General features: G+C 50.0%; 1 protein-coding gene across 2 annotated transcripts in view; it reads right to left on the reverse strand.

Moving 5' to 3' along the window:
- ddb1 (damage-specific DNA binding protein 1) overlaps positions 1-15,000 on the reverse strand; it is a 24,063-nt gene that overhangs the window by 9,001 nt on the left and 62 nt on the right. Inside the window, exons 2-21 of one of the 2 annotated variants that reach the window (XM_079825176.1) lie at positions 14,259-14,674; positions 12,807-12,955; positions 12,609-12,725; positions 11,582-11,803; positions 10,117-10,231; positions 8,547-8,644; positions 8,300-8,458; positions 7,624-7,707; positions 7,417-7,533; positions 6,439-6,541; positions 5,202-5,277; positions 4,971-5,079; positions 4,719-4,897; positions 4,465-4,628; positions 3,517-3,624; positions 3,155-3,362; positions 2,988-3,083; positions 1,810-1,921; positions 1,459-1,582; positions 1,221-1,385 (exon numbers count right to left, since the gene is read on the reverse strand). In XM_079825176.1, coding sequence (XP_079681302.1) covers positions 1,221-1,385; positions 1,459-1,582; positions 1,810-1,921; positions 2,988-3,083; positions 3,155-3,362; positions 3,517-3,624; positions 4,465-4,628; positions 4,719-4,897; positions 4,971-5,079; positions 5,202-5,277; positions 6,439-6,541; positions 7,417-7,533; positions 7,624-7,707; positions 8,300-8,458; positions 8,547-8,644; positions 10,117-10,231; positions 11,582-11,803; positions 12,609-12,725; positions 12,807-12,955; positions 14,259-14,319 — 2,566 coding nt within the window. In that variant the 5' untranslated portion in view covers positions 14,320-14,674. Of the gene's footprint in view, positions 1-1,220; positions 1,386-1,458; positions 1,583-1,809; positions 1,922-2,987; positions 3,084-3,154; positions 3,363-3,516; positions 3,625-4,464; positions 4,629-4,718; positions 4,898-4,970; positions 5,080-5,201; positions 5,278-6,438; positions 6,542-7,416; positions 7,534-7,623; positions 7,708-8,299; positions 8,459-8,546; positions 8,645-10,116; positions 10,232-11,581; positions 11,804-12,608; positions 12,726-12,806; positions 12,956-14,258; positions 14,819-15,000 lie in introns of both variants that reach the window. The other variant, XM_079825175.1, reaches the window with a different exon arrangement.

Consider the following 15,000-nt stretch of genomic DNA (forward strand, 5'->3'; position numbering starts at 1 on the left):
ACCAGATCTAACTGGATTTGACCAGATCTAACTGGATTTGACCAGATCTAACTGGATTTGACCGGATCTAACCGGATTTGACCAGATCTAACTGGATTTGACCAGATCTAACTGGATTTGACCAGATCTAACTGGATTTGACAAGATCTGACCGGATCTAACCGGATTTGACCAGATCTAACTGGATTTGACAAGATTTGACCAGATCTAACTGGATTTGACCAGATCTAACTGGATTTGACCGGATCTAACCGGATTTGACCAGATCTAACTGGATTTGACCAGATCTAACTGGATTTGACCAGATCTAACTGGATTTGACCAGATCTAAATGGATTTGACAAGATCTGACCGGATCTAACAGGATTTGACCGGATCTAACAGGATTTGACTGGATCTAACAGGATTTGACCGGATCTAACTGGATTTGACCAGATCTGACTGGATCTAACTGGATTTGACCGGATCTAACTGGATTTGACCAGATCTAACAGGATTTGACAAGATCTGACCGGATCTAACTGGATTTGACCAGATCTAACTGGATTTGACCAGATCTAACTGGATTTGACCAGATCGAACTGGATTTGACAAGATCTGACAGGATTTGACCAGATCTAACTGGATTTGACAAGATCTGACCAGATCTAACTGGATTTGACCAGATCTAACTGGATTTGACCAGATCTAACTGGATTTGACCAGATCTAACTGGATTTGACCAGATCTAACTGGATTTGACCAGATCGAACTGGATTTGACAAGATCTGACCAGATCTAACTGGATTTGACCAGATCTAACTGGATTTGACAAGATCTGACCGGATCTAACAGGATTTGACCAGATCTAAATGGATTTGACAAGATCTGACCGGATCTAACAGGATTTGACCGGATCTAACAGGATTTGACTGGATCTAACAGGATTTGACAAGATCTGACTGGATCTAACTGGATTTGACCGGATCTAACTGGATTTGACCAGATCTAACAGGATTTGACAAGATCTGACCGGATCTAACTGGATTTGACCAGATCTAACTGGATTTGACCAGATCTAACTGGATTTGACCAGATCTAACTGGATTTGACAAGATCTAACAGGATTTGACCGGATCTGACCGCACTGCCAGGAAATGAGGAGGGAGGATGGAGATGATTGGCCAATCGAATAGCCCTGCTGTAGAGAATAATCAAGGGTGTTTCTGATTGGACGTTACCGTCTGTATAGTGGAAGACGATGATGCGGCCCTGCTTCGGCTCCGCCTCCTCCGGATACACCATGGCTGTGCCGACGATGAAGTAGACGGCCGGATCTCGGCCCAGCTTGCAGGAGACCATGCTGAGGGCGTACTCGTTCTGCAGGAACTGATGCGCATGCAGCACTGCGGGAGAGGAGCGCATTAGACCCCTCACACACACACACACACACACACACATACACACACACACACCTACCCTCGAACGTGTGTTGATCCACCACCAGCAAACTGTGCACCTCCACCTCCTCTCCGAATGACGTCTCGTGAGGCGAAGTGCTGCTGGGAAACAGCTTACTGGAGCTCACACTGCTGGACAGCGCCTGCCACACACACACACACACACACACACACATCAGCCTCTGAGACACACCTCTACTGCACGCACACACACACACACACACACACACACACTCACAGCATCTGAGACACACCTCTACTGCACAAGAGGGAACTGAAATGTTTAATGAACACCACTGCGCAAACACGCACGCACACACACGCGCACACACACACACACACACACACACACACACACACACACACACACCTGTGTGCTGGCGCTGGGCCGCACGGCTGCTGTGGTTCCACTGGCGTCCTGCATTTCGACTCTACTGGACAGAACTCCGAAACACTGAGACACCTCCTGATAACAGATCCGCCTGCAACAACACACACCAGCACTCCATCAGAGACATTAGTGGAGCACACACACACACACACACACACACACACACTGCACGATTCTTCAGAATTAAACCAAAGGCTGTGATTGTTTTCTGTGTGTCAGTAAAGGGCGGCTCTGTCATCATCAGTGAATCTTCGTCTGAACACCAGAGGGCGCTCTCGCACACACACACCCACACACACACACTTCAGGAAGTCCCTATGAACATCACACTATCACTGGAGCTGAAGACACAGAAGATGAAGACGCTTTGATGGATTATCAGACGGAGAGCTTATTCTATTTGAAGCGTTCCTGAGCTGAAGAATATTCCTCTGTCCTCTAACATGATCTGAAGAATATTCCTCTGTCCTCTAACATGAGCTGAAGAATATTCCTCTGTCCTCTAACATGAGCTGAAGAATATTCCTCTGTCCTCTAACATGAGCTGATATTCACGTCTGCATGGGTTAGAGCTCAGGCTGATGTCATCAGAAGTGTAGAGAGATATGAATATGAAGTGTTTCATGCCTCATGGCATCACATGATCTGAACAATCCAACATTACAATAAATAACATATTTGGGCACCAGATTATCACAAATGTTTTATGTTTATTGAGCACGATATAAAGTCGTTGGCTTACACAACCCTTCTTACACAAAATAATCTCCAGCACTTTAAAGGACTGACGACTTTGCTTACCAAGCAAAAGTTGTTGTCTTTTTTTGGGGGAAAATAACTCAAAATTCAGGAAGTTTTTGCTTAAAATAAGCAAAATAACCTGCCAATGGGGTAAGCAAAATAATCTTAATTCAAACAGAAAACAAGATTATTTTGCTTATTTTAAGCAAAAACTTCCTTCATTTTGAGTTATTTTCCCCCAAAATAAGACAATCTTTTGCTTGTCTAGTAAATGCTTCTTAATGTAAGATTTTTTAGATATTTGGACTGAAAACAAGAAAAAATACTAAGTAAGAAAAGCCTTTTTTGCAGTGCACGCGGGTGGTCCTGAGAAGCGAAGCGGCAGAAGCCCGGATGGCCGGCGGACACACACTCACTTGGGCGACTCGTAGAGCGGCACGGTCCGGATGTGCAGCTTCTGGATCTCGTCGATGGTGCCGATGGTCAGAGTGCTGTTATTGGCCAGAGCCAGACTGGAACAGAAGCAACAGGAGATCAGCATGAGACTCGACGGCCCTAACCCTACCCCAGCTCACGCCCTCACCTGTCCGGGTAACCCTCGGAGTTGAGCGGGCACATGTAGTTCACCTCCTTCAGGTTGACGTTGGAGAACACCAGCTTGTGGTTGCTGGAGTAGATGACGGTGGGCCGGTCGGAGCAGGCGAACACATTGGATGTGGAGAGCGAGCGGAAGGTGCGCAGAACCGTGGGCTGAGTGCCCAGAGTCACCTTCTTACGCTCACTCAGAACACCTGGAGGACAACACACACACACACACACACCTCAGCGCTCACACACAGCAGCTGCTTCAGTCAGGCCAGCAGGCTCGCACACTGAGATCTAAATTACAATACACAGTTTCATTGGTCCAAAACTCTGATAGTGGTGTGAATGTGTGAATGTGACCTGTCTGGATGTCCAGTCCGAAGTAGAAGAGCGCGCCGTCCCCCAGCGCACACAGCAGGTAATGACTGCCCTCAAACGTGGTCATGAGGATGGAGCGAGGGATGATCTCTGCAGAAAACAACAGAAGCTTCAGATTCATCCATTCAGTGCCATTACACTTCTCAATATACATCATGTGGGCGGCATCTGGACTGTGATTGGTTTGTAAACGGATGTGTGTCTTTGACTAGAGTGAATGAACGGACTCATATCGCTGCCACTATTGAACAGTCGCATTGCTGGACTATTTTCTGTTCGTTACGTTTAAAAGTGGACATTTCAAGCTTTATATTCACATATTTCTCATGTGTGTGAGGCAGTCGCTGCTGAGTTTGGGTTTATCTGAGACGCTCCAGTTCATGTGTAAAGCATGTGATCGCTCCTGTGATTATTGTCTGCTATTGACTATTTGCTTCTTATTTATTAAATCCAGGCAATTATCTGATTAAACGTTGATTAAAATTAAGATACAATTTATACGAAACGAAATTCACATTAAAGAAAGGCTTTCTAAGCAAAATCATTTCTGACCTTCTGTCTTCTGACATATTGCGCATCTTTTCATAATCAATGTAGCCTAGATTGAATTTAAAAATAACATTATAATATTTAAACATAAACAGGAACTTCCTGTAAATGCTCTGAAAGTACGAATTGTACAGAAAATGCTTTCACACTAGAAACGAACCGAAGCGTTGTTCAGTTTGATCCGGACCGAGACGACCTCTTTTCATCTGGCCCGTGATCAGAGGAGGTTTCACACCGGTCATTTAGATTCGGACCAAACTGAAAAGTCCGAAAATCCGGACCAAACAAGGTGTGTGTGAAAACGCCCTAAGACTAGCATAACAAAAGCTTCTTCTAGAAAGACGAATGGCTGGTGGTCAGTGTTGGGCCTGCTCCGCTCACCTCCGCCCAGCATCTCCTTGTGCAGCGGACTGAAGCAGGGCAGCTTCAGCAGCCGGGCCGAGATGTCGGTCCAGAGCCCCACAGCGCAGATGCTGGATTCTGCAGCGCTCTCGCCCAGAGGAGTGATGTCCAGACAGGCCACCTCGTGCTCCATCTCTGTCGAGCTGCGGACACATGTCGAAGCTTTAGCCTGTACTACAGCCAGCTGCAGCATCAGCTGAGGGTGAGGGCTTCAGTGTGTGGAGGAGCAGCACCTGATCTGCTTGAGCTCTCCGCTGAGGATCTGCAGGTAGTAGAGCACCCGCCCCACCGCCAGCACCACCTGAGAGCAGTTACAGGACGCCACGCTGATGTTCCTGCCCTGCGGCTCCTTCCACTCGCTCACCAGAGCCTTACTGTCCTGGGTGACCAGCCGCACGGACACCGACGTGATCTGAAACACACACACACGTGTTATCACAGGCTTCCAACACCACCTCCCCTCGGTGTGTGCTTCAGATGCGCACCTGTATGAGCTGCTGATGCGCCACATTCCCACAGAAGAACGTCTGCTGATTATCCACAAACCCCGGCAGCTCCGTCTCCTCCACCTCCTCTCCGCTCAGCATCAGCACTCTGCGCGCGCACACACACACACACACACACACACACACACACACACACACACACACACACAGATGATCGTGATGTGCACGCGAGGCCTATATCAGCTCTGGACTGAAGTGAACTCAACTCACCTGGTCTGACCGACAAAAGACAGAACGAGCATGTCATCGGTGTCTCTGCCTGACTCGGAGCGAAGCGGCCACAGACCTGACACACACACACACGTTATTTAGATTTAAGAGGATTTCCTTTATTTAAAAAAATAAAAGCAACAAAATAGAGTCTATCTGCCAATAGAGGAACAAACAAAAACACACACAGCCTGAGGTGTTGAGATTACAGCAGTGGCGTTTCATGTCACGGATACACGGTTCCCACACACACACACACACACACACACACACACACACACACACACACACACACACACACAGTTGACTGGAGATACTAACGGCCGAGACACAAGCATGTCATGTCAGTGGTGATGAACCTGTGGATGCTGCATGATGGGATGGAGCTCCAGCGCTGTTTGACATGGACAGTCCCAATATATAACATTGACACAGAAATGTTGTATTTTGGAAATAACAATTTTTTAAAGCATCTACTTTTGATCAATAACAGACACTCTCATTACACGGCCATATTTGCTACTTTAAATTACATTCAAGGGGCATTTTCACCATTCTAAGAGCATTTTGTTCTAATCTCATTAAACTTATGAATCATCTTTTGTCAATTAAAATAGAAATTGTTTTTAGATGTTATTTTAAAGTTAGAACCATAAGAACCAAATGAACCCAGCATGAGGATCATCTCTGCACTGCAGAAGTGTGTGAAGTGGGTTAAACACACCTATGCGAGGGAAACTTTAGAAGTGTCTGCAATAATATGAGTATAAATGCTCCAGTGGGCGTGGATGAGTGTTAGTGAGCGGTTCATCCGACCAATCGCTGGATCACGTGAGATGGGCAGCAGTTCTGGCGTGGCTTTGTTTGAGACTATTTTCACGAAATAGAGCAAAAATAGCCCGTATTGTGGCTAAAACGCTGTTACTTAATGCCAACTAATGTTTATTGGACTTTTGTACGAGATCAGCGTTCACGCCACTCCTGTGACATCATCATCATCGCTGCAATCCCCTCAACCACATCTGAAGAAGAGCCGTCGTCCGTGGATCAGTGCTGATGCATTCTGGGAGTACTGGCATTATACAGCTCTTCATGAGAATCGATCGGGTCGCACTGGGGCACCTACAGCCCTGTAAAGCAGTTTCTGTTCCCGGATCCAACACGACTGAAGCTTCACACACACACACAGCAGAAAAACACAGATGTTACAGGCGGAGGTCATGGGCCGCACACTGACCTTTGATCCCGGGCAGGTCGATGCTGGCGTGCTCGTGGATTCCGATGCCATTGCGGATGATCCTCAGAGAGCCTTCCTTAAACGCTCCGGAGCATGTGACCAACTGCAGGAGGACAGAGCGATCTGTGAGGCTGACCTCTGAACCCAAACCGCTCGTGACAGAACCCATTCACACACCTAACCCAAGCCCAACTCGAGACTCTCAGAAGCACTGAACTAGATCAACACTCCACCTTCAGCTCGGGATATATGCTCAGACTAATATTATTATTATTAGGACTGTGCGATATTGAAGAAAAATGCGACATGCAATGCCTTTATAAATAATGCGATACGATATTGCTTTAAGTGTGTAAAATCTATTTAAATTATATAAAAAATATATTTAAGAACTGAGAATGATACCATTTATGTGTTTCACATTCTTTCTGGGAAAAGAAAGCATCGCTACAACTTCTGAAAGTGACCAGCAGTGTTTTAGCAAAAAATGTCACAAATCTGACAATATAATTTTAACATCAATGTAAACAAACAAAAAACATAATGCCAATTTTTAAATACCAAAAACTCTTTGCTTGATGAATACTCGTTAAGCCATTTTGACATAACAGTGTGTGTATTTGACAGGTCGAGTGTGTAACAAGGCAGGAAACAGAACTGAAGGGATCACACACTTTCTGAGAGGCGGCTTGTGCGCACGTTTCAGTGTGTGTGTGTCAGTTGTTTTTCGCAAGGTGTTGCGTTTAGTAACTCTTTTAATAAGCAAGTCACATAAGAGTCGTGTGCCCAGTCTATTCTCTGCTGTAGTTGTGGACCTAAAACTTACACTTTTCTCAATGTTGAGGGAAGATATTAAAATCATTCAGATATTGCGTGCCATTGGGATATGAACATTTCGATATATTGCACAGCCCTAAATATTATTATTGATATATGATGTGATGGTTCCCTGAGGTCTGAGTGGTGGAGATGTCTCACCTGACCCTGTCCTTGTCTCTCCAGGTCCACCACACACATGTCCACGATCGGCCCCAGGTTAGTGAAGGTCTCCATCACAGCCACATATGAGCCCTGGTCGTTACTGTCCACATTCAGCTGCAAACACATGAACATGCATAAAACACATGAACATGCATAAAACACGCCACCATCCCAGAACAACCCTGACCCTGGCAGAGCACCCACCTTCACTAGCTGAGAATCTCCCAGCCGGGACCCCACGAACACCACGCCGTTATCCAGATAGGTCAGGCACTCGGCGATGGAGGTCTGGGGATACAAGCGGAGAACGTGTGTGTGTGTGTGTCGGTCATCATGATGTGTTTCGGCTGTGTTCGTCATGTGCTGTGTGTGTGTGTGTGTGTGTGTGTGTGTGTGTGTGTGTGTGTGTCGGTCATCATGATGTGTTTCGGCTGTGTTCGTCATGTGCTGTGTGTGTGTGTGTGTGTGTGTGTGTGTGTATATCGGTCATCATGATGTGTTTCGGCTGTGTTCGTCATGTGCTGTGTGTGTGTGTGTGTGTGTGTGTGTATATCGGTCATCATGATGTGTTTCGGCTGTGTTCGTCATGTGCTGTGTGTGTGTGTGTGTGTCGGTCATCATGATGTGTTTCGGCTGTGTTCGTCATGTGCTGTGTGTGTGTGTGTGTGTGTGTGTGTGTGTGTGTGTGTGTGTGTGTGTGTGTGTCGATCATCATGATGTGTTTCGGCTGTGTTCGTCATGTGCTGTGTGTGTGTGTGTGTGTGTGTCGGTCATCATGATGTGTTTCGGCTGTGTTCGTCATGTGCTGTGCGTGTGTGTGTGTGTGCGTGTGTGTGTGTGTGTGTGTGTGTGTGTGTGAGAGAGAGAGAGCAGCACTGACCTCTCCCAGCAGCTCCACCCGCAGGTCTTTGAGCACCACCGCTCCATCCATCAGCTCCTCCTTCTCCAGCAGGAGCATGAACAGCCGGCCCTCCATGTCCCCCAGCAGGTACCGCGAGCCGTTCGGGTCCACGCGGTTGTGGCACACGATGGTGCTTTGCTGTGGTGTTCACAACACAAAACACACTTTACACACACACACACTCATACAACCCTCGAAAGCTTGAAGCGGACGGAGATCCCCAAACCTTGATGGTGGGAGGAGCGATCGCCAAGTATTTGTCTCCGTTGTGATACGTGATGGACTCCTGTCCAATGATTATAGCCCCTCCAAACGGCTCTGGGACTGCAGGAGACAAACACTTCAGCAGCAGCTCTGAGATCAGTCAGAGCATTCACCTCATATATACATCAGCTCAAGCAGACAGAACTCACTGCTAGACAAACACTTCAGCAGCAGCTCTGAGATCAGTCAGAGCATTCACCTCATATATACATCAGCTCAAGCAGACAGAACTCACTGCTAGACAAACACTTCAGCAGCAGCTCTGAGATCAGTCAGAGCATTCACCTTCAGAACTCACAGCTAGACAAACTTCAGCAGCAGCTCTGAGATCAGTCAGAGCATTCACCTCATATATACATCAGCTCAAGCAGACAGAACTCACTGCTAGACAAACACTTCAGCAGCAGCTCTGAGATCAGTCAGAGCATTCACCTTCAGAACTCACTGCTAGACAAACACAACTCCACAAACTTACAGATGCAGAGCTCTGAAACATCTCATCAGGAAGAGAATCGCTGGAGATCTTTGAATATTGTTTTGGAAAATGAGGGGCTTGTAGTCTAAAGGTTGTTAAACACTAGTTATGACTATAAGAGCTTTAAATGGTTTGGGCTTAATCATCAAACAAAAATGTTTCAAAACTGTCAATCAAAATTAAAGATTAAAGATTGACTGATTCATTATCATTTAAGAAATCATTTTAAAAAGTCTGATTGGACTAGATACATCCCTACAGGAAATACACTATATCCCCAGAAGTGTTGAGCCTTCACACACACACACACACACACACACGAGCTTTAACACCATCCGTAGGGTTTAATCTGGAGTCGCTCTAACAGCTCCAGCTCTTCTTTCCTCAAGGTTTAGGAGTGTGTTTATGGGGATTCTTCATGTGTGATGTTGGACGAGAAGGCCTGGCTCTCAGTCTCCGCTCTAATGCTGCATTCACACCAAACGCAAATAGATCATCAAAATCGCGTCTACCACGTCTAGTTTGACGCGTGAACATTTTGAATGCATTCGCGCGTTCACAGCAAATTGGATGCGCGTAGAAATTGAGCATTTGACGCGAAATAGACGCGCGTTCAAGGCACTCCAGTAGAAATATGTCATAAAACACCACTCTGCCTCTTTTCATTTTCATTAAAAATATATTTTAAGCATTAATAGCCACACACATGTGGTCCAGGCGACGCCTACATTATCTTCACTTCATGAGTATTTAAATATCCTTAAAAAATAAAGTTATGAAACTTCTCTTTGCCCTCAGTCAAAACTATTTGGCAGACAACAAATGATGATCATGAGAACAAAGATGGGCCGTTAGATCAGCACGAGATGAGCCACTACAGGCCATCAGAGCCAGGGGCAGATGCCTCTGGCACTAGTGTGTGTGTGTGTGTGTGTGTGTGTGTGTGTGTGTTCTGACCACTTTAGCTAACAGTGATGCTCAGGTGGTTGGGGTTGGAATGTTTGGGAGCCGCTGCGGTCAATGCTGGGTTTATCTCTGCTGGAGACGCTCAGCTCACCTGGAATGACCATCGACGCCTCCGCTTCCACATTCTCCTGCTTCCAGGGCCCTTTGTTGAACTCCTTCTCCCGCAGAGACACCTCGTATGTCTTAACGTGCCGCCCTTGAGGGTCCTAGACAGCAGAAGAAGCCCATGAGCATGACCTCTGCTAAACACCCTGACCCCAAACACCCTGACCTTAAAAACCCTGACCCTAACTCTAAACACCCTGACCCCAAACACCCTGACCCACCCTGACCCTCACCCACACCCTCACCCACCCACACCCTCACCCACCCACACCCTCACCCACCCTGACCCTCACCCACCCTGACCCTCACCCACACCCTCACCCACCCTGACCCTCACCCACCCTGACCCTCACCCACACCCTCACCCACCCTGACCCTCACCCACCCTGACCCTCACCCACACCCTCACCCACCCTCACCCTGACCCTCACCCACCCTGACCCTCACCCACACCCTCACCCACCCACACCCTCACCCACCCTGACCCTCACCCACACCCTCACCCACCCTCACCCTGACCCTCACCCACACCCTCACCCACCCTGACCCTCACCCACCCTGACCCTCACCCACACCCTCACTCACCCTGACCCTCACCCACCCTGACCCTCACCCACACCCTCACCCACCCACACCCTCACCCACACTCACCCTGACCCTCACCCACACTCACCCTGACCCTCACCCACCCTGACCCTCACCCACACTCACCCTGACCCTCACCCACCCTGACCCTCACCCACACCCTCACCCACCCTGACCCTCACCCACACTCACCCTGACCCTCACCCACCCTGACCCTCACCCACACCCTCACCCACCCACACCCTCACCCTCACCCACCCTGACCCTCACCCACACTCACCCTGACCCTCACCCACCCTGACCCTCACCCACACCCTCACCCACCCTGACCCTCACCCACACTCACCCTGACCCTCACCCACCCTGACCCTCACCCACACCCTCACCCACCCTCACCCACCCTGACCCTCACCCACACCCTCACCCACCCTGACCCTCACCCACACCCTCACCCACCCTGACCCTCACCCACACCCTCACCCACCCTGACCCTCACCCACCCTGACCCTCACCCACACCCTCACCCACCCTGACCCTCACCCACCCTGACCCTCACCCACACCCTCACCCACCCTGACCCTCACCCACCCTCACCCACACCCTCACCCACCCTGACCCTCACCCACCCTCACCCACACCCTCACCCACCCTGACCCTCACCCTGACCCTCACCCACCCTGACCCTCACCCTGACCCTCACCCACCCTCACCCACACCCTCACCCACCCTGACCCTCAACCACCCTCACCCACACCCTCACCCACCCTGACCCTCACCCTGACCCTCACCCTGACCCTCACCCACCCTGACCCTCACCCTGACCCTCACCCACCCTCACCCTCACCCACCCTGACCCTCACCCACACCTGGTATATGAAGCAGACGGTGGGCGCCTGGCAGCCGTACAGGAACTGGACATCGATGACCTGCAGCTCCTCCAGCCGGATGTTGAAGGCCTTGAGCTCTCGGTTCTCTCGGTCCAGGGGGATGACCTTGAAGAGCCCGTCGTACAGCCTCAGGCCAATCATCCGGCACTCTGGGTCCACGATCCCGATGATCCCGGTCTCCGACGGCCGGCCGATGCGGTCCTGACACACACACACCGGTTAGAGGAGGCTGGGGGGAGTGTGTGTGTGTGTGTGTGTGTGTGAGAGCACGATCCCGATGATCCCGGTCTCCGACGGCCGGCCGATGCGGTCCTGACACACACACACCGGTTAGAGGAGGCTGGGGGGAGTGTGTGTGTGTGTGTGTGTGTGTGTGTGTGTGTGTGTGTGAGAGCACGATCCCGATGATCCCGGTCTCCGACGGCCGGCCGATGCGGTCCTGACACACACACACCGGTTAGAGGAGGCTGGGGGGAGTGTGTGTGTGTGTGTGTGTGTGTGTGTGTGTCAGCACGATCCCGATGATCCCGGTCTCCGACGGCCGGCCGATGCGGTCCTGACACACACACACCGGTTAGAGGAGGCTGGGGGGAGTGTGTGTGTGTGTCAGCGCAGGTGTGTGTGTGTGTGTCAGCGCAGGTGTGTGTGTGTGTGTGTGTCAGCGCAGGTGTGTGTGTGTGTGTGTGTGTGTGTGTGTGAGCACGATCCCGATGATCCCGGTCTCCGACGGCCGGCCGATGCGGTCCTGACACACACACACACCGGTTAGAGGAGGCTGGGGAGTGTGTGTGTGTGTGTCAGCGCAGGTGTGTGTGTGTGTGTGTGTGTGTGTGTCAGCGCAGGTGTGTGTGTGTGTGTGTGTGTGTGTCAGCGCAGGTGTGTGTGTGTGTGTGTGTGTGTGTGTGTGTGTGTGTGTGTGTGTGTGTGTGTGTGTGTGTGTGTGTGTGTGTGTGTGTGTGTGTGTGTGTGTGTGTGTGTGTGTGTGTGTGTGTGTGTGTGTGTGTACCTGCACGTTTCCGTGAGCGCGGGTGATGATGTCGATGCTGTCTCCGTTCTGCTTGTACTCCAGGATGCAGGCGTTATATTTGGCCGTCAGGATGAACAGAAGATCTTTGCTCTCGCCCTTCACACACACACACACACACAGATTATAACGCGTCTGCAGATTATAACGGATCTGCGGTTTGGAGCTGGTCTCCCTCACCTTGGGTCTGAAGAGCTCCATGACCGCGATCTTGCCGTACATCCCGACCTCTTTAACCGGCCGCAGACCCTCCGCCGTCACCACATAGATCTCCAGCCGCGTGTTCTTCGCTATCAGCAGATTCAGATCCTCCGCAGAGGTGAAGTGACCTGAGGAAGAGAACCAGAGTCAGAGAGAGTGTGTGTGTGTGTGTGTGTGTTCAGATCCTCCGCAGAGGTGAAGTGACCTGAGGAAGAGAACCAGAGTCAGTGTGTGTGTGTGTGTGTGTGTGTTCAGATCCTCCGCAGAGGTGAAGTGACCTGAGGAAGAGAACCAGAGTCAGAGAGTGTGTGTGTGTGTGTGTGTGTGTGTGTGTGTGTGTGTGTTCAGATCCTCCGCAGAGGTGAAGTGACCTGAGGAAGAGAACCAGAGTCAGAGAGTGTGTGTGTGTGTGTGTGTGTGTGTGTGTGTGTGTGTGTTCAGATCCTCCGCAGAGGTGAAGTGACCTGAGGGAGAGAACCAGAGTCAGAGAGAGAGTGTGTGTGTGTGTGTGTGTGTGTGAGAGAGAGAGAGTGTGTGTGTGTGTGTGTTCAGATCCTCCGCAGAGGTGAAGTGACCTGAGGAAGAGAACCAGAGTCAGAGAGTGTGTGTGTGTGTGTGTGTGAGAGAGTGTAATAATAATCTAACCCAGTAGTAAGTAAGTAAAATGTATTGGAAAGCACATTTCACAGATAAAAATCACTAAGTGCTTCACAACAGTACAGTACCTAATCAAACAATTAACAGTAGAGCATTACAATATAATCTACAGCTCATGAACGACTCAACATGTAGTCATTAAAGTCCAGTCACTGCCCAGAGCATCAGGTGTAGGACAGGGTTAGGGTTAGGGTAGGGTTAGGTCAGGGTTAGGGTTACTGGAGGTTCTGGCCCGATAATGAGACTCTCAGTTTCTCCAGAATTAGGGTTAGGGTTAGGGTAGGTTAAGGTTAGGGTAGGTTAGGGTTAGGGTAGGGTTAGAGTTAGGGGTAGGTTAGGGTTAGGGTAGGTTAAGGTTAGGGTAGGTTAGGGTTAGGGTAGGGTTAGAGTTAGGGGTAGGTTAGGGTTAGGTTAGGTCAACGCCTCTACTAATGCCCTGCCCCTGATCCTCCATCATAAAGCCTGAATCTGCTCAGTCTCAGACTCAGACTCATGTGTTGATCACCGCAGTTTGAGCTGAAGCTTTAACTAAAGATGGTCGTGTCTGATAGTGTCACGCGCAGCAGATCTGGGGAATTAAAGTTAGTCGGTTTCACTAAAGCTTCAGAGTCGAGAACGGCTCCGTTTCACTGATAATCGCGGTTTAACGGTAAAGTGGAGCAGTGTTGAGAACAGTGACAGATCCGAACTAACGAACCCGTCCGCGGACCGATGTTTATGCGCTGAGGCCCATGCGCGCGCCCGCGGCCCCGCGCGGGAGATAAACACACTCACCCGTCACACAGGCGTTCACCGCCGTCGGCTTCTGCGCCGTCACCACGTAATTATAGGACATGGCGTTCCGTTAAAACACACGAACAGCCAGAAATGAAGTGAAACGGTGTTTAGAGCGAGATGTGTTGCATGAATCCGCCGAAGAGCGCACAGATCAGCAGCAGCAGCAGCACAGCGTCAGAGAGAGCGCCCCCTGCGGTCTGGAGGAATCACCGATCAGCAGCGCCCCCTGCGGTCTGGAGGAATCACCGATCAGCAGCGCCCCCTGCGGTCTGGAGGAATCACCGATCAGCAGCGCCCCCTGCGGTCTGGAGGAATCACTGATCAGCAGCGCCCCCTGCGGTCTGGAGGAATCACCGATCAGCAGCGCCCCCTGCGGTCTGGAGGAATCACTGATCAGCAGCGCCCCCTGCGGTCTGGAGGAATCACTGATCAGCAGCGCCCCCTGCGGTCTGGAGGAATCACCGATCAGCAGCGCCCCCTGCGGTCTGGAGGAATCACCGATCAGCAGCGCCCCCTGCGGTCTGGAGGAATCACTGATCAGCAGCGCCCCCTGCGGTCTGGAGGAATCACAGATTATAAACAATCATACATTTGTAAATTGTGTAAATAAAGGACACGAGCTGTAAACATCGTTGATTTGTGTGGTTTGCCAGAAGTTTCTGTTTTTCTTTTGATAGTGACTCTTTCCATCGAATTCTAAATAGGCTTGTTATCAATGAAAAGTCAGAATCCTCACACT

The sequence above is a fragment of the Gobio gobio genome (genome assembly GCF_949357685.1).
Source record: "Gobio gobio genome assembly, chromosome: 9".
Lineage (NCBI taxonomy): Eukaryota > Metazoa > Chordata > Actinopteri > Cypriniformes > Gobionidae > Gobio > Gobio gobio.